The sequence below is a fragment of the Cynocephalus volans genome, chromosome 3 (assembly GCF_027409185.1).
Source record: "Cynocephalus volans isolate mCynVol1 chromosome 3, mCynVol1.pri, whole genome shotgun sequence".
Taxonomy (NCBI): domain Eukaryota; kingdom Metazoa; phylum Chordata; class Mammalia; order Dermoptera; family Cynocephalidae; genus Cynocephalus; species Cynocephalus volans.
The window spans coordinates 32,186,403-32,208,981 of NC_084462.1; the positions used below are offsets into that span (position 1 = coordinate 32,186,403).

Genomic DNA, 22,579 nt, shown 5'->3' on the forward strand with positions numbered 1-22,579 from the left:
AAACCAGCTGAGCTAACTGGTCAGTCCCTTAAACGTAGGAGTTTTGAAGGGACACAGTGCAGCCCATAACAGGTTGTGAGTGCTATGAAGAAGAGTCAGGAGGGGCTCCCTTTCTCCCACCACCCGTGGTCAATTGCTTACCGTGTCCTGTCCACTGTTCCTTGTGGGATTGAAGCTTCAGCTTTATTTTCTCAGAGCAGCCTCTGACTAGGGGAGGGGGCCCTGCCTCTGATCTTAGCACGCTGTACTTCCCTGATTGAAATTAATTATTGTATAATTAATTGCTTAATGTCCATCTTCCACTTTAAGCTGTAAGGGGCCTGAGGCCGAGAACTGTGTCTGTTTTTCTGTGACTAGATCTCTTGTCAGGGCATAGCCACTGCCTAGTTAACCTATATTGGCCGAAGGTGTGAATGGTGCTTCTTTTCTGTTCCATCTGCTGCACTCTTGTTACCTGTCTCTGAACCGCTGTAGCCGCTCCCTTCCCAGCTGTGCGCACATGCAGGGGACACCATGACTGTGCAGGTGGACGTGGCAGGTGGGAGCTTCCTAAAGAGAGATTCATGACATCCCAACTCAGAGTCCACGTGGTGGAGAAACATAAGAACTCTTCAGCATGTTGAGCTAGGACTCTGTTTCTACCATCTTGACTATTATTCTGAACATGAATATTTAATCCTAAGCTTGTATCGATCTTTCACTTCTCTGAGTCATTATGAAAATTATTCTCAGGAGGCTTGACTTTTACCACCTCAGCGATGTGGGTCTGTCTCAGTGCCCTGTCTAGACTGTAGGTTGGGGAGGGTGAGGCATGTGTCTTCATGGTTCTTTTCCTTTCAGTATTTGAGTGCTTGGACGGAACTCTTTCAATAAATGGAAATTTGAAAGAGCAAATGAAAAAGGATCATAATTGAGGATCAAAGGTTCTCCTGCCTGCCCTGTGGCCAAGCCAAATGTCCTATGCCACAAAGACACATTAGCCAACAAATTGTGCTTGTTTCTGTTTAGGAAAGGGTAATTATTAAGGATGAAAGCAGCCCCATATAAAAGCTTCCATGCATCAGGTGAATATCCTGTAAAGCAGACTCTTTGACCTTAGAAAATGGTGAGTTGTAGCTCAGAAAAAGCTAATTAGGGGAGAGAGAGAGCAGGCTAGTCTCGGGAGGAGATGTATATTGCCTCTGAGTTTCTCTGAAGGCGATTTGCATAACAATGATTACATATTGGGTTCCAGGCAATTATTGCTCATTGGAGTCCTTCCAGAGTAACTATTGTGGTGGATATGGCCCCCTCAGAAACCTGGCTTTAAAAGGAAATTAAATGTGAAGTGTTGAGTTGCTGCAGTTGTTAGCCTTGGGAAGGGATTAAAGGAGACATTTTTGTCGTGTGAGATGTCAGGAAAATTCATGAGGAGCTCACTGGGTTGTCTACTTGGAAAAAAACTTCCCCTCTAATGGATATTGAAAAAGATTATTTAATTTTGGTTCACCATTAGCCATTATAGGCAAGGGAGGGAGGCAGAGGTTGCCTTTCACCTTGTAGAGACAGTTTTTCTGTCTTCCCAAAATCAAACACAACTGAAATGTATATTTTTTGTCTGTAATTTATCACTCTGTAGGCAATGGAATGGAAAAGTTATAGTAGGTAATTATTCCCCGGGAACAGAAAAATTGTGTGTGTGTGTGTGTGTGTGTGTGTGTGTGTGTGTGTGTGTGTGTGAGACCATGACACAAAACTGCTTCTAATTTATTGGCAATAGTATCTGAATTAGACAGGATCAATATAGCAGTTAGAGAACTGTGCAGCAAAAGGAACAGTGAAATTGTAGATAAATGATTGATTGATAGATAGATAATTGATAATAGATAATAGATTCATTAATAGATAGAGGATGATAGAGAATTAGCACTAGATACATGCCTCAAAAGAGAAAGAGGTAGAGAGAGTCCTTTTCTGTGCTAGTCTCAGGTGGCTGTGGTAGGACCCAAAGAGGCTGCACTGGGCTTGATGGTCACACAGTTTGAAGTGGAAATGAGAAAGGTGGGGAAGGACAAAGAGCCCTTTCTGTTTTGTTTTGTTTTGTTTTGTTTGCCTCATAATTTTTATACTTAATTTTTTCCATTAACTTTTTGAGATATAATTAACATACCATAAAATTCACCCTTACAATTTGCCACTATCTAATTCTAGATATTTTCATCATTCTGAAAAGAAATCTTGCACCCACTGGCAGTCACTCTACATTCCACCCCACCCCTGGCAACCACTAACCTATTTTTTGACATTACGGATTTGGATTTGCCTATTCTGGACATTTCCCATATATGGAATCATACTATATATATACATATATATATTTTTTTTCTGGTGCCTTATTCTGTTTTCTATTGCTTATGACAGTATACCTGAAACTGGGCAGATTATGAGGAAATGAAATTTACTTCTTACAGTTTTGAAGGCAGGGAAGTCCATGACTCAGGAGGTGCATCCAGTGAGGGCTTTCTAGGTGGGGGCTCTGTACAGGGTCCTGTGGTGACCAGGATCTCACATGGTGAGAATCTGAACAGGAGCCTTAACATGCTCACTTCCTCTACTTATAAAGCCACCAGTACCCCTCCTGTGACAACCCACTAAGCCCACCTTTCAAATGCCATAACCTGATTTTCTACGCTCTTAACACCGTTACGGTGGGAATCAAGTTTCCAACACATGAACTTAGAGGGGACACATTGAACCCACAGCATCTGGCTTCCTTCACTTAGCATAATAGTTTCAGGGTTTACCAATGTTGTAGCGTGTATCAGTACTTCATTCTTTTTTATGGCCAAATCGAATTCCATTGTACGGATGTACCATCTTTGGTTTATGTGTTCAACAGTTGATGGACATGTGGGTTGTTTCCACTTTTTGGCTGTTACAAATAATGCTGCTATGAAACATTTGTGTACAAGTTTCTGTGTGGACATATGTTTTCAGTTTTCTTGGGTGTACACCTAGGAGTGGAATTGCTGGGCCATATGGTAACTCATGTTCCATTAAGAAATGGAACTGCCATTTCTTAAACAGCTGCACCATTTTACATTCCTACCAGCAGTGCATAAGAGATCCCTTATGATTTGAGCCCCAGTGTTTGCCAAGCACCGTGCTGTACTCTTGGTGTGCATTCTGTCATATGAGCTTATGGTCATTATTCCTCTTTGCAGAATAAGAAACTGAGGTTCTGAGAGTTTAAGACAGTGAGAGAGAATCACTGAAGTTATTGTTATAAGACTAAGTGTGGGAATTCCCCTAAGACTGGAACCGTGAGATCCTGCCCCAGTGATTGGTGGACAAAATGTAAGTGTGGCCTCGAGAGCAGATGGAGGGGGCTGTGACACAGCAGAACTTGGGGGAAACCAGCCTATTTCAAGTAATGCAACAAACAAGCATTGGGCAAGAGGCCTTGTTCAGTGCAGAAGCCAGGAACGCTACAGAGTAACCAGCCTCCCCACCGTCCCTGTAGCTGGAAACAGAGCAGAAGCCAGGGGAGGCCAAGAGCCTTGCAGGTTGCCTGGGGCCCAAGAGGACACTGTGGATTAGAGTCAGAGGGAGGACAGAACCAGCTGGGCTGGGTCCTGACCTGATTATTGGAGCAAGTGGGTCCGTCCCTAGGACACCTGTACACAGTATCTCCTTTCTCTCCCCACACCTGCCCACACCTGCCTGAGATCATTGACCAGAATAGTATTGATACAAAATTTTGTTTTGTTGCTTCTCAGTTATTTACTGTTCTCACAATTCCTGGTTTTTGCTTTGATTATTGTTGTTGTCATTTTACAGCAGGGAGGGATAGAAATGAATATATCCCAACTTGAAGGGCTACTCCAGGCCTTCTATATGATCACCGTGTAACCTGGTAGGGAAGGCTGGCGGTGCCACCCACACCTGCGCACCCGGCAGGCCTGCTCACCTGACACCTCCGAATGTTGTGGCCCTGGACTGGTTCACAAGCACATGCTAGGTAGGTAGCGTGGCCCTGATTGCAGGGAGAAAAGCAACACAGATATCCTTTCCACACGCATTCACTGCAGCTCATTGGAGATGGAAACTGGCATTTCAGTTTTGGGGCCTTTTAGGATGTCCATGTTCTGTAGGTCACTAATCCCCCTAGGACTTCCAGATCTTCTCCTGCCAAGAACAATAAATTCAGGATGTTTTTCTTAGATTTTTCCCACAAACTGGCCATCAAGGTCATTTTCCCAGAGGTAGAGGATAACTGGGACATGAAGTATGTGAATTTTCTCTTGGTCTGTTTTACCCACATTCATCTTCCTCGAGTGAAGTATCCACACTGTTGCACGTGTTCACCTGCACACACCTGCAGCTGCAGGTTGAGCTGGGCAGGTCTGTTAACCATGGTACAAGATAGGACCCTATGTTTCTTCGTGGAATGTTTACCTCTAATATGTCTGCTGTTTCTTTTTCTCTTTGGGGAGCTCTAACAAGGGAAGAACCTGGAGTCACATGGAATAGTTGGGAGCAGGTCAGGTGCACTGGGGAAGAGTGAAGACAGAAAAGTCTGCTGTGGTCAGATGATGCCTTGTGCTCTAGGGGTGTTGGCAATGTGGAGCTCTGAGGAAGTCAGCCTTTCCTGTGTGTTCATGGGCAGAATTAGGACCAAGGTCCAGAAGATACAATGGCGAGGCAGATGGTGGTTCTATTTAGAGAATGTTTAAAATGAGCCCTGTGCTGAAGGCAGCTCTGGAGGATCATGAGTGGGTTTGCACCATTGTGGGTGTTAATTCCCAGGCTGGATTCTGTTGGCCAAAACGTGAAGAATATAGACTGTGTTAGGCCCAGGACTTCAGTGTCCCTGGGTAATCCTGAGAGCCTGCGTGTTCATGTATTTGGTCATTTCATATTAATTCAGGGGGTTATTTTGGATCTGCTGAACTCATCAATTTTCCAAGAAGTTGGATTTTACCATTTGTAAATCTGTTGTATAAACCCTAAGCTGGTATCTATGTTGGTATATCTAGGCCCACCCAAAGAAAGAGGAATTTTGCTTTTTTCTTTCTTCTGGTTTTCTGTGATGCTGCAGAGCTCTGAAGTTTTAATCAGGCATTGAGACCATTTCCTGTCTGCAGGGGTCACAAGGAATCATGAAACTGCTATCACGAAGGCCTTTGGAAATCTATTGATTTTAGAGATGCAGCCGTGGGATTCCACATTCTTCATTTATTGGTACATGTGCTTTCTTGCTATGTTGCATGTTTTCATACTTGAGCTGCATGGAGAGGAGCATGGGATTGGAGAGCTGCAAGGGATCCTAGGCCTCCTTCAGTCCACATCTCCATTTCACGAGTGTGAGCTTTGTGGAAAGGATTTGTGCAGGGCCATCTGGCCAACCAGGGCAAAGTGGGCCATAGGGTCTGGGTTTCTGGACTCCCGGATTTGTGCTGATATTTGAACCACATCTGGAGCATGCTGAGCGCCTTGCAGGTCCTTCCTCCCTTGAGAGTCCTCCACAGCTCTAGAGAGCTTCGGCGTCCTGAGGCATCTGTGCAAGGTTGCTCCAAACTAAACAGAGGATCCAGTGGCCCTCTACAGAGCTTCCAGGACCTGCTGCAGTGTGTACACCTGCTCATTAACTGACAGCAGATCACCCACCCCAACAAGAAACTGCTGAGGGCCCCTCCACTTAGTCCAGAAAGGGGAACCCACAGACAACTGTAAGATCAAATACACTTGGAGAAGTTGCACGAAGCCTGCACTACCACACTCACCCAGATCCAAACTTAAAATGCCCAACCCAACTGTCAATATAGAATAATTCTACAGGAAAGAGTCTCTCTCTTCAAAAACCACATCTAGAATTAAAACTGTACCACAGGATGCCCAGGCATTAATGCTGAGATTGAGCAGCATGAAAAAACAGGGAAACTTGACTCCCCCAAAAGAAGACTACAATTTTCCAGTAACAGACCCCACACAATAGGAAATCGATGAATTGCCTGAAGAGTAAAACCAAACAGAAATATAAAGGAAATGCAACATGATGGATGAAAAAATAGACAGAAATCACAATGAAGTCAAACAGAAAATCCAGGACATGCATGAGAAATTCAGCAAAAAGATGGAAATAGTAAAAATGAACCAAGAAGAAATTCTGGAACTAGAGAATTCATCCAATGAAAAAAATACAACTGAAAGCATAAGCAGCAGTCTAGCACAAGCAGAAGAAATAATTTCTGAACTAGAAGGTAGGTTTTTTGAATTAACAAAGTTGGATAAAAAAAAAGAACTAAATAACTTGAAAAATGAAGAAAACCTACAAGATCTTTCTGATAATTTTAAGCATACAAACATCCATATTGTGAGCGTACCAGAAGAGGAAGAGAAAGGAAAAGACATTGAAAGCCTATTTAATGAAATAATAGCTGAAAACTTCCCAAGTATTGGGAGAGATAAGGTCTTACAGATCCAAGAGGCTCAGACATCCCCAAAGAGGTTCAACTCTGAAAGGACCTCCCCAAGACACATTATAATCAAATTATCAAAAGTCAAAGACAAAGAAAGAATTCTGAAAACAGCAAAAGAAAGGTGCAAATCACCTGAAAGGAAATCCCCATCAGGCCAACAGCATATTTCTCAACAGAAACCCTATAGGCCAGGAGAGAGTGGGATGACATATTCAAAGTACTAAAAGAAAAAAAAAAAAAACCTGCCAACCAAGAATACTATACCCAGCAAAGCTTTCCTTCAGGAATGAGGGAGAGATAGTATCTTCCCTAGACAGACAAAAACTGGAAGATGTTACCACAAGACTGGCTCTTCAACAAATCCTCAAGGGAGTCCTACATCTGAAATCAAAAGAGATATAGATCACCATAAATGCACAAGAAAGAATAAAAACCACCAGTAGAACAGATGCACAAATGAGAGAAAGAAGATGTAACTTATCACTACAAGAAAGCACCAAACAGCAAAGATAAAGAATAAAAGGGAAAGAAAGAAACAAAAGAAATATGAAACAACTATAAAGAAATTAACAAGATGACAGGAATAAGGCAATACCTTTCAATAACAACCCTGAATGTAAATGGACTAAATTCCCCATTAAAAGATACAGACTGGCTGAATGGATTAAAAAACTACACCCAACTATATGCTGCCTGCAAGAAACTCAATTAACCAATAAAGACACATAGACCAATAGTGAAGGGAATGCAAGTGGAAACCAAAAATGAGCAGGAGTTGCCATACTTACATCAGATAAAATACACATCAAACCAAGAACTATAAAAAGAGGCAAAGAAGGACAGTATATAACGATAAAAGGATCAATGCAGCAAGAAGATATAACAATCATTGGAGCGTATATATAAAGCAACTGTTACTGGATCTAAGGGAAGAAATAAACCCTAACACAGTAATAGTTGGGGACTTTAACACTCCACTCTCAGCACTGGACAGATCATCTAGACAAAAATTAGCGAGAAATATCAGATTTAAACAGCACTTTAGACCAAATTGACTTGACAAACATACACAGAACATTCTGTTCAAGAACCTCAGAATCCATTCTTCTCATCAGCATATGGATCATTCTCTGGAATAGATCACATGTTAAATCATGAATTAAGTCTCAACAAATTTAAAAAGATTGAAATTTTATCAAGTATATTTTCAGACCACAGTGGAATAAAATTAGAAATTAACAACAAACAAAACTTTGAAACTATAATGATTCATGGGGATTAAACAACATGCTTCTGAATGACCAATGGGTCAAAGAACACATAACCAGGAAATCAGAAAATTCCCTGAAACAAATGAAAATACAACTTACCAAAACCTATGGGATACTGCAAAAGCATTACTGGGGAGTTTATTGCAATAAATGCTTATTACATCAAAAGACTAGAAAGACTTCAATTAAACAACCTAATGTTCCACCTCAAAGAACTAGAAAAACAAGAACAATCCAATCTCAAATCGAGTAGATGGGAAGAAATAATTAAGATCAGAGCAGAACTAAATGAAATGGAGACCAAAAAAAAAAAAAAAAAAATCAGTGGGACAAAAAGTTGGTTTTTTGACAAGGTGAGTAGACAAACCATTGGCCAGACTAACTAAAAAAAAAGTGATAAGACCCAATTAACAAAAGTCTGAAATGAAAAAGGAGACATCACAACTGATACCACAGGTATACAAAGAATCATCAGAGACTGTCATGAACACATCAACAAATTTGAAAACCTGGAGGAAATGAATAAATTTCTGGACACATACAAACTACCAAGATTGAACAAAGAAGAAATAGAAAACCTGAACAGACCAATAACAAGAAACGACACTTTATTTTTTCTGCCAAGGTGATTGGTTTACCATTGTGACCCTTGAGTGGGAGCAGTCTGTGTCTCTGTGCTCTCACTGGGAGGTGCTGCACCTGCTGCCTTCTCTTCTTTGCCTCTTGTCCCCTCCTGAACCCACTTCAGGTTTCATCCCCGGAAACTGGCTCTGTGAATGTTGCTGATACCTCGGCATTACCAAATCCGGTGGCCGGTTCTTGGACTCCGCCATCTCCAGGTTTTCCTTCTCCATTCCTCTCAGTATTCTTTACTCTCCCTTCCCCTCTTTCTGACCCTGCAGTTGGAGTGCCCAGGGCTCAGTATGCAGACTTCCTTTCTTTGTGCGTCTCCCTACTGCCTGCATGTTCTCAAGGAATGTGTCTTTAAGTTTCATCTAGGCACTGGTGAATCCCAATTGTATATCTACAAAGCTGACTTCTTTCCTGAACTCTATATCATATGCTCTTGGCAGCTCCATTGGCATGTCTCATCAGCAGCGCTAATTTAGTTTGTCCCAGCAAGCTCTTGATTCTGTGTCACACCTTCTCATATCCAGAATCTTTTCTTCCCCACTTCTCCATCTTAGTAAACGGCACCAACATCCAACATTCTTCGTTGCTCTGGCCAAAAATGTAAAAGTGAGTGATTTTTGAAGCCTCTCTTCCTCTTAGTGGACAAGCTCTTTTTGGATAAGCTGAGGCTTGGCTGATCTGGGCTGGGTTCAGCTGGGCTTGGTGCTAAGCTATGGATGGGTCTGCGGCTCCGTGTATCTCTCATCCTCCTTGGATCTGCGGGCCCCCCCACAGCATATTGTCATGAAAATGCCAGGATGCAGAGGCCAGTATCAACAATGCAGGCACAGTTCAAGCCTCTGCTGTGTCACATCCACTGGCATCTTGTTGGGCAAAGCAAGTCTCACAGCCAAGCCCAAAGTCAAGGGTGGGAAGTAGACTGCCCAGCAAAATGGTCAAGCCCAGCGTCAGTGGTGTGGGGTTGTACACTCCTCCCACGGATGCAGAGGGCAGAGAGTGTATGTTTGCTGATCAAAAGTCTAATGTACCACCTCGGAGAGGTGATTGAAGGAGGACATTTACTTATAAGTAAATGGGATCTTGTCAACAGGGTCTTTTTATGAGGACCTGGTGTGTGTTTTAAAAATTTGTGGTGTGTCCGGATACCTCTTTTAGAGTAGGTATTTATGTTTGCAGGTTTTATAAACCAGGTAGGGATGGTGGTGGTGGTGGCAGGTGTGTGATTCCGATGATTTTGGCGGGTGAGGGAGCTGCAACATTTTGCCACGTGGTTCATTTTTGTGTTGCTGCTCTCTTCCTTTTCCCTCTTCTGATTTCGTAATTGTCAGACCCCAGTTGTTGTCACTCAAATTCTGTGGATCTATGCAGGATACTAGGAATTTAAGTGTTTTTGCAGAATTGGTGAAGGTTAGTGTTGCTAACCTTCACTGTCCTGCTCTCTCTCCTCTTTAATCCCTCTCATTAGGAATAAAATCCCAGGAGGAGGTCTTGGGGCATGCGAAGGGGAAGACAGGGAACTTCCTCTGAAAGCTGCTGGCACTGGCAGGTGCCAAGTGAATGGGGCAAATGGCCTGGTCTGCAGTGTCTTGCACAAGCTCGATGCCAGCAAATTTCTTTAGGGCACAGCAGGGGACTTTCTTCACTTCAGCATATTTCCCACCCATCCCTAGGTCAGCCTTTTTTCTCCTTGTGTAGTTTTTAAAGTGATATGAGACTAAGTAACACAGTTATCCTGTGCATTGAGTGCCTTTCATCCATCTGCTCTGAACATGTCTTAATGAAATATTCTTTTCACCTGCACACATGGGCATTTTAGCAGCCAAAGCTGGACCAAGCCAGGGACATATGTTTATTGCCTCCATGCACAGAGGGATATTTGTGTCAATGTTTGCTTGGCACTGAGTATGAGATTCAGGCCTTTTTGGTCCTCTTCATCACAGTGTTGTGGAATCTGCGAGTGTCTGTCTGAAGGCGTCCTTGATAGCCTGAAATACAGAGACCTGGGTTCTAGATCCACCACTACCTACCTTCAGTGATCTTAGGAACGTTCTTCATCCTTATTGGGCCTCATTTTTTTAATCTGCTGAATGTGGATAGGGCTATTCTGAGGATCAAAGTAAATGATCATTGTAGGAAGATTCCAGGAAGTATAAGGTTCATAATACATGTAAGACATGTCATTTTGAATAAAACTGCAGTTTTCAAATTTATGGACAGTTTGTTCCAAAGGCACTTCAAGCACATAACAATGATTCATATCTCTTGGAACTGCAAATGCTGCATGAACAGTTTAGTTAATGGGCAAAAATGTACTTCCAGTACTCTGGGCTCCAGGGCAAGCACAAATCCAGAGACCGGTTAGTCGTCATTTTTCTTCTAGGACAGAATCCAGCAGTGGATGACCATGTACCATGAACTGACTTTTGTCTCCCCCAAATTCATATATGGCAGCTCCAGTCCTCTGTGTGGTGGTATTTGGAGATGGGGCCTGTAGAAGGTAATGAGGTTTATTTGAGGTCATGGAGGTGGAGCTCCCATGATGGGATTAGCACCCTTATAGGAGGAAGAGGAGATGCCGGAGCTTCCTCTCTCTGCAAGCCAGGAAGAGAGCCCTCACCAAGAACCAAATCTGCCATTGATCTTGGACTTCCCATCTTCCACAACTGTGAGAAATAAATGTCTGTTGCTTCAGCCACCCAGTCTACAGTATCTTGTTATAGCAGCCTGCGCCGACTAAAACACTGTGGGAAGTTTGAAAACATATTCATATTAAGATGGTCGAAGGAGTGGATATGTTTAGACTGGAAAAAAAGAAGATACAAGGACAGGTCATGAAAATGTCTTGAGATATTTGAAAAATACATGAAAGTGTAATAATTTACATGACAGACATAGGAGAGAGAAGTAAGGCCACTGGTGGAAGAAACCAAGCTACACGTTTTTGAAATTGTATCTATTTGAGCTTTAAACCAGGGATATACTGTGAGGCAATGTAATGAGCTCTTTCTTCCTGGGGGACTATAGTACAAACTGGGTGGCCACCTATCTTAACTTCTGCAGCAGATGGGATATGGGGATGGCCGACCTCTCCTTCCTGCCGTCTCAAGATTCTAAGTTGGACCACAGGTGCACTATCGTTCTTACACCCAGGGAACATGCTACTCAGTTCTCTTCCACTAGGTAGCCACTGATGCAGTTGAACTCTTATGATTTCATTTAAGATGTTAAGACTAACATAACCTTTGGGCATCACGTCTGGAAAGCACTGAGAATATGGGACAGAGAATGTCAAAATCATGATGATAATGCAGAGATCAACAAATGTGAAGATCATTATACTAACACATGAACTGGGAGTCAATAATGATTTGACATGAGTTTGTGAAGTGTGCTTACCAATTTCTAACAGGGCACTGGGAGGTTTCTGTCTCAGCTCTAGAACGTGTTGGTGCATTAGGCCAGCCTGTCTTACAACGCACTTATTATAATTCACGTATTCGTTTATTTGTTCACTGACTTTGCTTATTCAGCCATTCATTCATGTGGACATTTATGAGGCACTGAGCATGTGCCAGACCATAGGTGAGACATATTCTGCTTTCGGGAGGTCCGTGCTTGTGTGAACACGCAGAAGGTGGTATCCATCGTGCTGAGAGTGAGATTGCCACCGAGGAGCAGCGTCTGACTTTCTGGGTTGGGTGGTGCTCAGAAAGGGTGTGCAGGGTTGTGTGGGCAGCAGAGATGACTGTCAGGGTGGTGAGGGGCAGCCGCTTCTCAGAAGCACAAAAAGAGCATTGGGATGCTTAAAACGATGCAGCAGAGGAAACGCGGAGGATGGCGTTGGGCAGGGAGTCAGCTAATGAGCAGCTTTGTATGTCTGGTGACAACTTTTGGATTATTTTCCATAGGCAGCAGGAAGGCAGTAATGAATTTGAAGCAAGCAGTGATTAGATTTGCATGTTGGAAAGCTCACTCTGAAGACAGGGTTAGGAGCTGACTGCAGTAACTCAAGCAGGAGACGACCTGAGCTTGGATCCCAGTGGCTGCAGAAGCGATGGAGAGGAGAGGAGGCAACAGCGTCAAGAGATACAGAAAGAGCTAACACCAGAGTCATTTGAGTAATGAATTTAAGAATACTTTATATATATATACATACACGTATGTGTGAATTAAGCAAATTTAAAAAATATATATTTAGCACACATGTATATTTAGCATATATATTTAATATGCAAGGGCACTTCCAGAAGTTTGTGGAAAAATAGAGCTAAAAGATTATATGAATCTTTCCATGAACTTTTTGGAGAACCCTCGTATATGTAATAATGACAGTGCTTATTACAGTGCTTTGTATCTAATAAGCATTTGTCTGTTGAACTCATTGTCACTATTATTTGTATCCAAAATGGTGCTATCCTCACTTTTGGCAGTATTTCCTCACCAGTTTTTCTGTTCCATCGATTTGCTTGTCTTTTTCCTGTTTGTGATCTCACCATCTTAGTTATTGGAGGTTTTCAGCATGTTGTAGGAGTGGGAGGGTAAGCCCCTTGGATAGGCCTCCTTCCTATTTACATCTAGTATCACCTGGTTTTCTTACTCTCCCAGGAGTGCGTATAAGTTGGCCAGGAATAAACCTGGAATTACTGCTCACCATTAAGCTTATGGCTGCAACTTCCTGCTTGTTTCTAAATTTTATCAACTTCCCAATGCTTCAACATAGTGTGGCATCTCCCAGGGACTCTGTGACCTTCAGGAGGAGTTGGGTCTCTCTGCAGAAACCCCCAACACCTGCTGCCCAACAGAAGGGAGGCCACGTGACGTGCCCAGCTCTTTGGCTCAGAGTGCATGTGTGTGTGCGCGTGTATGTGTGTGCATGTGTGTGTGCGCGTGTATGTGTGTGCATGTGTGAGCACGTGGCTTGCGTGTGTGTGCGTGCATGCGTGTATGCATGTGTGTTGGGGGTGTTTCTCCATGTTGGGCTGTGGCTGCCGAGGTACTGAGGAGCTTTAAGTGTTGACAAGACACCAGATTGCATTTCGCTGCAGTCTCTATCTGTTTGGGAGTTTGTGTGTCTGGTGTGAGTACCGTCCCTATTTCTGAAAGAATAATGCTGGTTCTCTGTAGACTCATAAGTTTAAACTGTATCCCTGGAGAAAATTTTGTCCTTACTTGTACAGAGGGAGGTGAGAAAGCAGCTTAGAGCTGATTTACAACCTGGGCTCTTTATTTTTGCCACCACGGTGGAGCCTTTGTAGTTTGGGCTGTGCCTGCGACAGACAGACGTGGGCAGAGTGATTTCCTCCTGCTGAGCTGTATCAAGCATGTGAGGCTCAGAGGTTTCCTGGGCTTCAGGTGAGACAGATGGATCTGACTCGGCATCCTCATGAGATGTCCTGAAACAATTAGTCGTGGCCTCAGCTGCCCTAAGCAGGGAATTTCTAAAATTTCTAAAACTTCAATTTCTAAAATTTCAAGTTATTTTTATCACTTAATGTTTGGAAAATTGGGTGACTATCTGAGAAAAGAAATATTTTAGAGCCTCACCTGCTAGCATATATGTAAAGTTTCTGCCCAGTGGCCATGGCACTTTAATGATAATTCCTTTATTTCCTAACTTAATACCTTATTTCTTTCCTTTTAAAAGAATGTCTTAGGCTTCTTACCTCTGTGTTCTTCTGGATTAATTGTAGAACCTTCTGTTATGTTGCAGAAAAAAATACCCCATTTGAGATTATGTTAAATCTACGTATTAAAGAGTAGAAATCGTATATTCCTAACGTTCCATCTTCCAATTCTAAAACACGTCTCCTCCTGACAGTTTATAGACAGTAGTCCCCCTTATCTGCAGGGGATACATTCCACGACCTCCAGTGGACGACTGAAACTACAGGTAGTACTGAAGCCGACGTACACTATGATTTTTAGATCTGGTAACTAAGACAGCTACTAAGGGACGAATGGGTGGGTGGCATATACAGTGGGGATCCCCTGGACAAAGGAATGACCTGCATCCTGTGCAGGACAGAGCAGGATGGTGCCCGATTTCATGATGCTATTCAGATCGGCAAGCAATTTAAAACTTATGAATTGTTTATTGATGAAGTTTTCCGTTTAATATTTTTCGACCACTGTTGGCAGCAGGCAACTGAACCCATGGAAAATGAGAATGTGGATAAGGGGGGCTACTGTGTGTCTTATTTTATTTCATTCGATGAAATTTTCTGATCGTCTTCTTATTGGTTAAAATTACTTCTAGGTATGCTGTAATATTTGTTTTTATAAATAGATCTTCTTTTACATTCCATATTCTAGTTGGTTATTACTGGAATGGGAAGTACTGTTATTGCAGGTGTCTCCTGCATACTTGCTGAGGGGCGGTCGTACCTCCTGCCACTTTCCTTTACCCCCCGTAAACACTTACGTCCCTGACAGGCTGTCTCAGAGGTCACCAGTACCCTTTCACTGCCATACCAAATGGTCTTTCTCAGGCTTGATTTCCCTGTGGCAGTCATTAGAGTAGACTCTTTTCTTTATGAATATAAATATGATATGATATTTAGTCTTAATCTCTCTTCTCCTATTAGATGATTTTCTTGTAGATTTTTAATTTAATTTCTTAAAGTCAACTATTCAATTTGTAACAGATGGCTCCAAGTTAAATCTCCAGGTTGAGTCTCTATTCATCCATATACTCAAACAGTTTTTAAGGACTTTCTGTGTGTCAGGCACTGGGGGTGACCACATCCCTGCCCTTTAGAAGAGTACCTACACATGGTACCATGCCAGAAGTCTCTCAGTGCTAATAGCTAAGATGCTGTATCTGAGGATCCTGGTAGAAAATAGGTGGCACACTCAGAAGGGATGATTGAAGAGGGGTTAACAAAATATTTACAAAGGTTGGGGCAGAGTGAAGGGAAACCAACAGGGAATGACAAGAGATGGTGACTTACCTGAGGGCTAGCAACAGAGGAGGAAGCTGTTGCCACCTCCAGGTTTGAAGGAGCAAGAGGAGGGAGTGGTTAATGGAATGCAAGGATGGCTGGAATGCAAGACTAGCTGAAGTGCAAGGATAGCTGGAATGCAAGGATAGCTGAAGTGCAGGGATGGCTGGAGTGCAGGGACAGGTGGAATGCAAGGATAACTGGAGTGCAAGGGTGGCTGGAAACCTACAAGAAGGATGCCTGATAACAGCTGGGGCCTAGAGGAATGGAGCCTCTACCAGACCACAGCCCAGCAGGGAGGCAGTTGGGGGAATAAATACCCCATCCTCTCTTTCTTTCCACCCATCAGTCTCCTCAAGGTGCCTCCTGTTGGTTGAACTCAACCCAAAGCCATAGGGCGGGGGAGCCCTTGACACTGTTCATAGATACCTGTCTCCTGGGGTATGTATCAGGCAGGAAGAGGGTAGAGGAGTGATCTGGAGAGAAACATGAAGAATATTTGGTGTAGGTGCTATGAGATAACTGACTTCAACCTGTTCTTCCTCCCTTTATCTTCAATTTCTTGGCTAGAGCACCACTTGGCCTTGCGGTCTGCAGCTAAGACAAACCAGGGGGCAGTGCATGAAGAAGAGGGAATGATCAGTCATCCAAGGCCTGTTGCTGAGCAGGTACCCCATGCTCTCCCTGACTTCCCGCTCAGCTGCTGCTTGTCCCTTTGCCCTGGTGACTTCCCTGCCTCCAAGTTCATATCAGTCTGCAGAGGCTGCAACTGCATCTGGCCAAAAAGCAAGGCGTGCTCTTGGAAAAGTAGATTTCTTGGGTGCACAGAGTCCTCCCAACTTGCTCCAGTGGCAACTTTTTCCCGCGGCTGAGTTAAGACCAACTTGAGCTTTGTTGGGGGACTCAAACTCTCATTTCTCCTTGCCAGCAGTTCTCAGGGCCTGCTAAGTAAGCATGTTAAAATGCCAGCAAAAATTTTTGCTGCTTTGTCGCGCCTTTCTGGCAGATTAAATTGGGGGAAGAATGGGAGTACATGGACCACAACATATATAATTCATAGTTTTCACATTGTACCATGAGGAATGATCTTTTTTGAAGCTAACTGTGTGCCTTTCATAATGGGAGAAATAATGCCACAGAAAGAGATAAAACCCCACTGGGAACCATCATTCCCTGTGTGTCCTTGGTAGGATTAGCATGCAGTTCTAGGCTTAATTTATGTGGTTGTTTCGTAAGACATTCCCTGCCTGGCCCCTCTGCCTGCACTGGACAGGCTGCCCTGGGAGCACACATGCTGGGAAAACACAGCTAGGTGCATTTTAACTCCTAGGTGGAATTTAACAACTTCGGATCGGAAGCTATCTATTTAGACTGCACAAAAGAAACACTCTAACGCCAAGGGAAGAAAAAGATACATTGCCCACACCACATAGATGAAGTAAGATGAAGAATTGCTGTTTTCCATTGAAGCCGCTGAGTTAAGTGAAAGGTCAATCCCGCCCCGTTGCGACAGAGCCTCCTTCCTGACCCTTGGGCACATGCTGGCAAGGAAACCATGGAGGTTGGGTTTGCGGCTTACAAGAAATGTTGGCAAGGACTGGGAAAGGAAAGGGAAAAATCCAGGGTGAACGAGTGAAAGCACACAAAATAAGGAGGAAGAAAATAGTAATACCTTTATCATGTTTTTGTTATGCCATATTTCATACATTATACATATCCTGCGTACATCAGGTTATGATTATATCATGAATACTGGCTGTCTGCACCTCCCAGCTTGGCAGTGGAGCATTGCTGATCCCTTCAGGTCCTTTGTGTGTCCTTCTCCAGGTATCATTCATTCTTTTTTGCCGCCCCTTATAGTTTCACTACGTAAGTTTATATTTCTAAAGTATACTTTGATTAGTTTTATGAAACTTTGTATAAATGGAATTATATTCATTCAGTGCTTGCTTTTTGCTTTACATTAAGTTTATGAGATTCACCTATTTGATACATGAATCTGCAGTCCATTCATTTTTCACTGCTGTATAGTATTTTTCTTATGTGTACATTACTATTTATTTATGATTCTTCATCATGTTTTCCATGCTGGCTCTTTCCTTCCTCCAAAATTTCCTGGATAGAGTGATTTAAAATGTGGCATAGTGGAAAGAGTACTTGTGTATGTATTTGGGGGTTGGGAGAAGTATTGTATTCTGTCTCCATCACTTTGAAATGGTCAAATAATGAATCACTCTGAGCCTTCATTTCTTCATTTCTAAAGTGTTCATAGTAACATCTGTACTGCCTGTCTAATAGAAAAATGGATACAAAGCATTTTTAAAAATTTAAAGACTACACGTTGATCATCCATGGGTGGAGAAGGAGATGACAGATGGATTTGTGAAGATAAACAGGAGTGTGACCACTTGTTCTTGTCAGGATGTTTCTCCCTTCCTTAAGTGTCAGTTCCTTGAAGTCTTGAGCTTCACGCATAGCTCAAGTGAGACAGCGTGCCTGTAGAGCAGAGAAGAAGGAAGTTGTCACACATGCAGTCCCTACTTGAGGTCTGGTGCAAGTACTCGGGAAGGGGTGTGGTTAGCGAGGGCTTCCAGAGCATGCTGTTTCTCTTTCTCAACCCTCGACACCCCCTCTGAACCCCTGTGATGGAACTAGCCCCATGTGTGCTGGTGGTGGCAGGTCCATATCTCATGCCCCCCTGCTGCCTGAACCTCCGTTCTTGTCTGTTTCAGTCCGCCCACCCTGGACACCTGACTGCCTCTCAATGTCCTGTGGAAGTCTCGTATGCCACCTGTAGAGAACAGAATGTCTCATCTCCATCCTCTTCTTCACCTTCTCAAGCTTTCTCTGCGTTCTTTCTTTTCTTCCTTTCTTTTTTTTTTTTATTTTTTGGTGGCTGGCCAGTAAGGGGGATCTGAACCCTTGACCTTGGTGTTATAACCCCACGTTCTCACCACCTGAGCCATCTGGCCAGCCCCCAGACTTTCTTCTGTACACCCGTCTTTGTGCATGGTGTTATCACCCAGTCCTCACACTGGAGACCTCTGTTCTGCTCAGTTTTTCCCTCACTCTCACCCGTAGCACTTGTCAGCCCCCTGCCCTGTTTCTCACATCTCTCCTCTCCTTTTGATTACTGTGACCGTGGCCTTAAAATGAGCCTCTGCTGTCTGCTGCATGGGCTGCCACAGGCGCCCCAGAACTGGTCTCATTATCTGTCACCAAGCCCAGGCTTTATCTTCCTTTACTAGCCATGGGACCTTTATAAGGTTCCTACCTTCCCAGACTCAGTGTCCTCACTTATAAAATAAAGATCATAGTAATACTTTCCTTGTGAGCTTGGCAGGAGAGGAGACGAAAGAATGGTAGAATAAATGTACAGCACTTAGCAGAGAGCTCAGCACACAGTAGACGCTCAATAAATGCAGCTGTCATTACTGTTGGTGCCTGGGCTCTGTCCCTGTGCTGTTCACCTTCTAGGTCAAGCTGATAATCACACTTCTGATCTTGTTACATTCCTTCTCCACACTTCAGAGATAAAAATCTAAACTGTAGGGACCCAGGGGTGCATAATGACTTTTGTGGGCCCTAGGCACTTTGGCCTTCATGGGCTTCTTCCTCCATAAAAAATAAGACTAAAAATTGTATTTTATGACTCTGTTTCTATTATTGTCTTGAGTACTCCTCGAAGAGCTTATAATCTAAAATGAAAAAACTCTGACCTCTGGGGTTAGTGTCAATTTAGACTACAAACGCAGGCAGGCTCAGATTGTTGGTTAGGATTCTTTTTTCCTCCCACTGTGAGCCCATTTGGAGAACATCTTCTTGATTGTCTCATTGTGCTGGTCCTTGGATTGTTCCCCCCTCACCCCCTCTCTGCCAATAATTCAACCCTTTTCAGGGTATACACTTTAAGACACCCAAATTTTTGCAGTTTTTCAGTTTCAATTATATTTCTCAAGAGAACCAAAAGTCTCATATCCTTGAGCTCAAAAACTCCAACCTTTAGTTAATGAGCAAGCTTGTGCTCTCTCTGTAGATAATAGTCTCAACTCCAATTTTAACTTATCTCCAGGAGTTTGCTTTTCTTTCTTGCAAGCTCAGCTATGTATTTTAAGTATTTTAAAATTATTTTATCGAGCATTTCTAGGTGTGTATAGGAAAGTTTTTATGCTTAGCCCTCTGTCTTGCTGGAGATAGAATTGTCTATCACAAGAACATTATTTTTTTGCAGCTTTTATTAGATGTTTTATACATCCCATATCATTCATCTATTTAAAAGTGTACAGCTTAGTGTTATTTAGCATATTCACATAGTTGCACAACCATCACCACAGTCTAACCCCTTAACATTTCTGTTGCCTCCAAAAGAAACCCCATACACATTAGCAGTCATGCCCCATCTCCTTCCCCAATTTGTCAAGCCCTGAGCAACTATCAGGCTACTTTTTGGCTCTACTCTCTGGCTCTATCCATAGAGTAATACATTATGTGGTCTTCCATGACTAGCTTTGTTTACTTGGTTTAATGTTTTCAAGGTTCATCCATGTTGTAGCATGTATCATTACTTTATTCTTTTTTATTGCCATATATCCCATTGTATGCATATATTGCATTTTAATTATCCATTTATCAGTTTATGGATGTTTCGCTATTAGGAATAATGCTCATGTGAACATTTGTGTAGAGGTTCTTGTGTGGACATACGTTCTCATTTCTCTTGAGTAGATTTCTTGGAATGGAATTGCTGGGTCATGTGGTAACTATGTTTAGCATTTTGAAGAACAGCTAAACTGTTTTCCAAAGTGGCTGCAGCATTTTACGTTCCTATTAGTAATGTTCTATCCCAAGTGATTTTAAAACCAAGCACAGGTGTTTGCACTCGACATTGGAAGAGTCCTTGTAGTTTTTTATGCATGGTAAAGGTGATGCTTATAGGAATATTTGTTACACACTGACACGGAATGAGAGATTACAGGCAAGAAAGCAGGGAGCAATTGCTGGCTGGTATGATCTGATCCTAGCCGGCAGGGTCTCTGTTGGGATGGTGGCAGGGGGAAAGGATGACAGGGTTTCTGAAGAGCACAGTGGACAGTGGAAATGATCTCAGGTGGAGAAATGATGTTCATCTGAGATGGACTCTGAGCCGCTTGCGTACCTTTTGTTCTTGATCTTGATATTACAGAAAATAAATGTCTGTCTTCAAAGACGCAGGAGAGAGAATGCAAGTCTCGCCATGGTGTGGTGGAGAACCATCCCATGAGTGGAGCAGATTTGTTGGCCTGGGTATGCCTTCTTGGGAGGTTTGGATCCTTTTCAGATCTATAGGCAACGCACCTTGAAGGCTGACTGAGTGGGTCCATATTCTTCCTGTCAGTAGCAGCAGTGAAATGCTGGAAATTGGAAATCCAGCATTTATATGGATAAAGCACCGTGTGCGTCTGCTTGTATGTGTGAGTATGTGTGTGCTGAGTAGCTTGAGCATTTGGAAAGCCCAAGGGAATGAGAGCTCTTAACAACAAAAGTTTTCTAGCTGAGTAGTAAAACCTCCCATAACTCTAGGGTTTAAAAGTTGCCCATCGAGCTGTTCCTCGTGTAATGGAATAACAGGTGCACGGCTGCCACCGTCCTGGCGACTTGCCTTTGCTCGAAGCCGCCTGCTCTGCCTGGCTCGGTCATCGCCCTTAGGGTTTTCTCCTCTGTGATTTATTTATTTTCATACATTTTGTATTTCCTTTTGCCATTTACATGAGACTTAAATAAATCCATTAGATGGAGAGCTGTGTCTGACTGTTCCGCACGTTAAGCCTGTGGTCCGGTCGGTCTGCCAACGTTTGGCAGCTGTCCACAGGAAGCGGTGACGCCGTGGCTCAGCAGTTCTCTGCCACCTGCTGTTCCCGTTCTGTGCTGCGCCCGGTTCCTTCTTGCGTGTCTAACCTTGTGTGCTTGCCCCACGGAGAGAGGAAGACAAGCAGGGATGATTGTCCGGTTCTGTCCCATTTCGCGTGTCCTTCCTGTTCCTCATTCTCCTCATTTAGGTGGTCTCTCCCTTTTAGGGACCCTCATCTCACCCCAGTTCTGAAAAGGGGAGGATCCTAATTGGCAACCAGACCTTAACCTCAGAACTCACCGTTGCCTTGACCTTCCTCTCATATAAATGTGGTCAGGGCACATACCTGGGATGGATAAATTGAGAATATAATTTTTTCTGTGACAGGTAATGTTCACACGTCCCGTGAAGCTACAGCTGAGATTGACGGACACATTCTGATGTGGTGGTTTTCCAATAATTCTTTTTCCCTCTCTTTTTCTAGGCTTGTCCAAGTCCCTTGGGCTCATTGAAGGCTACGGTGGGCGGGGCAAAGGGGGCCTGCCTGCTACCCTTTCCCCAGCAGAAGAAGAAAAAGCCAAGGGACCCCACGAGAAGTACGGCTACAATTCCTACCTCAGTGAAAAAATTTCACTGGATCGTTCCATTCCGGATTATCGTCCCACCAAGTAAGTTCCACTTCAGTCGTTCCGAGGAGCTTGCTCAGTCGTATGAATGGGTGGAGGCCATGAGACCATGAGTCTGTGACATTTTCTCATGTTGCTTGGAACTAGCAGGGGGGTTTTTATCTTAGTCTCCTCCTCAGTCAGTAAACTGAGTACTACGGTTGGTTATGAACTATCAGCTAAATGAACAAGTTAAGTTGTTATAGAAGTGATCAAGAAACATACAGAAAAGTCCTCAATACAAAAAGTTTTAAGTGAATAATCACCATGACCTCATGACCCAGAGACAGACAGCAGCCATTAAAGTGTTAGCATATTGTCTTTGCGTCTGTTTTCTATACAGATTATGAGCATGTGATATATTGTTTTTATCCTTTTTTATTTGACATTATGTCATGATCATTTTTCAATGTTGTTAATTATGATTATTTTTTATATTGTTGGAAATTTAGGTTTTATTTTCAATTTTTATTATTATATATAACACCCATGTGAATATTTTTCCCACTTACGTCTTTATGTGTAATGATTTGATATTTATCTTCCTAATTCATACTTCTAAAGGTATAGTCCTTAGATCACAGTGTAGGGATATTTTTGGAGGCTCTAGATACATAGTATAATATTTTCCTCTGGAAAAATTTATAGCAATTCTGCTCCTGTTGAAATTTTATTAGATCATTGCAGTACTGGTTACTAGCATTTACAAAATGCTTGGCCGAGTTGAGAGGTGAAAAACCACATCATCTTATTATTGTTTCAACTTATACTTTTTTGTCTG

At 42.9% G+C, this 22,579-nt stretch overlaps 1 protein-coding gene across 1 annotated transcript in view; it reads left to right on the forward strand.

Annotated features, from left to right (window-relative positions):
- The window catches only part of GALNT17 (polypeptide N-acetylgalactosaminyltransferase 17), a 450,484-nt gene that overhangs the window by 137,901 nt on the left and 290,004 nt on the right, over nucleotides 1-22,579 (forward strand). The window contains exon 2 of the mRNA XM_063089198.1: nucleotides 21,618-21,801. Within this exon, the coding sequence (XP_062945268.1) occupies nucleotides 21,618-21,801 (184 nt within the window). The remainder of the gene's footprint in view (nucleotides 1-21,617; nucleotides 21,802-22,579) is intronic.